The sequence below is a fragment of the Austrofundulus limnaeus genome, unplaced genomic scaffold (genome assembly GCF_001266775.1).
Source record: "Austrofundulus limnaeus strain Quisiro unplaced genomic scaffold, Austrofundulus_limnaeus-1.0 Scaffold1118, whole genome shotgun sequence".
NCBI lineage: Eukaryota > Metazoa > Chordata > Actinopteri > Cyprinodontiformes > Rivulidae > Austrofundulus > Austrofundulus limnaeus.
The window spans coordinates 9,683-10,791 of record NW_013953520.1 but is presented as its reverse complement, the minus strand read 5'-3'; the positions used below and the strand labels follow the sequence as shown (position 1 = coordinate 10,791).

At 42.0% G+C, this 1,109-nt stretch overlaps 1 protein-coding gene across 1 annotated transcript in view; it reads left to right on the top strand.

The window, feature by feature from the left end:
• Positions 1 to 129: 129 nt before the first annotated feature.
• LOC106534212 (uncharacterized) overlaps positions 130 to 1,109 on the top strand; it is a gene marked incomplete at its 5' end in the record, with an annotated part of 9,970 nt that continues 8,990 nt past the window's right edge. The window contains 1 exon segment of the mRNA XM_014030785.1: positions 130 to 828. Within this exon segment, the coding sequence (XP_013886239.1) occupies positions 378 to 828 (451 nt within the window).

Sequence of the window (1,109 nt, the reverse complement as noted above, 5' to 3'; positions counted from 1 at the left end):
AGGACGAGCTGTTTACTAGAAATATTTTATTGTCTTCAAAGCTGTGAAGAATTTAATGACTACATCATTATTTTGGTTGGTTTAGTAACTTGTTTGGTTTATTTTGCTTTGATTTGTGTCTGATGACAGAGGAGAAGGAACCCAAGCCTAACCTGCGGATAGTTCTGTTAGGAAGCAGAAATGTTGGGAAGACCTCGGTGGGGAACACCATCCTGGGCTTCAAGGAACAAGAAGATGGAAAACGAACAGCCAACCTGGTGGTTCGGTGTGGTTTTGTTCATGAAYCTGAAGTCAGCCTTGTTGACACTCCAGGTTGGTGGAAGGGCTTCACCACGTTTGACACTCCAGAAGCAATCAAAGAAGAAATAACACGCAGCATGTTTTCATGCCCCCCTGGACCCCACATCTTCCTGCTGGTAATAGATGCTGATGCATCCTTCAATGRCAAAAACCTAGAAGCAGTTACAACGCATGTGGAGCTTCTGGGAGAGGGTGTGTGGGAACACACTTTTCTAGTTTTTACCAAAGGAGACTGGCTGGGAACAAAACCCATAGAGGAGTACATTGAAGGCGAGGGGGAGGCCCTACAGACTCTAGCAGAACAATGTGGAAACAGATATCATGTCATTAATAACAAGAATGCAAAGGATAACACACAAGTCACTCAACTGTTGGAGAAAATAACTGAGACTGTAGCTGGAAATGGCTGGAGACATTTTGTTCCAGATCAGAAACTATTAACTGCCATTGAAGAGAGAAGAAAAAGAACYGAGGAGGCAGCGGTACTGAGGCAAGAACGGGTCAAAGCCAACAGGCAGTCTTCTAGAGGTTTGTCCCAGAATTATTTCATCTGTAGAGTATTCCATTAATAAGAAATGCTGCATTTGTCTTTATATTAAATTAACATTTTATTAAAGCTAGTCACTGAAGAAAAAACTACACGGTTCAGGAGAAACTTCCTGCTCAGTGGTGGGCACCAGCCCATTAAAGCGCAAATCCKCTAATTGCAGACGTAAATGTTTCATTTGCGCTTTAGCGGTCTTACTAATTTTTATAATTCATGAGCGGATTTGCACTTTCTAAAATTAAAACGCAGTACTGCTAATAAC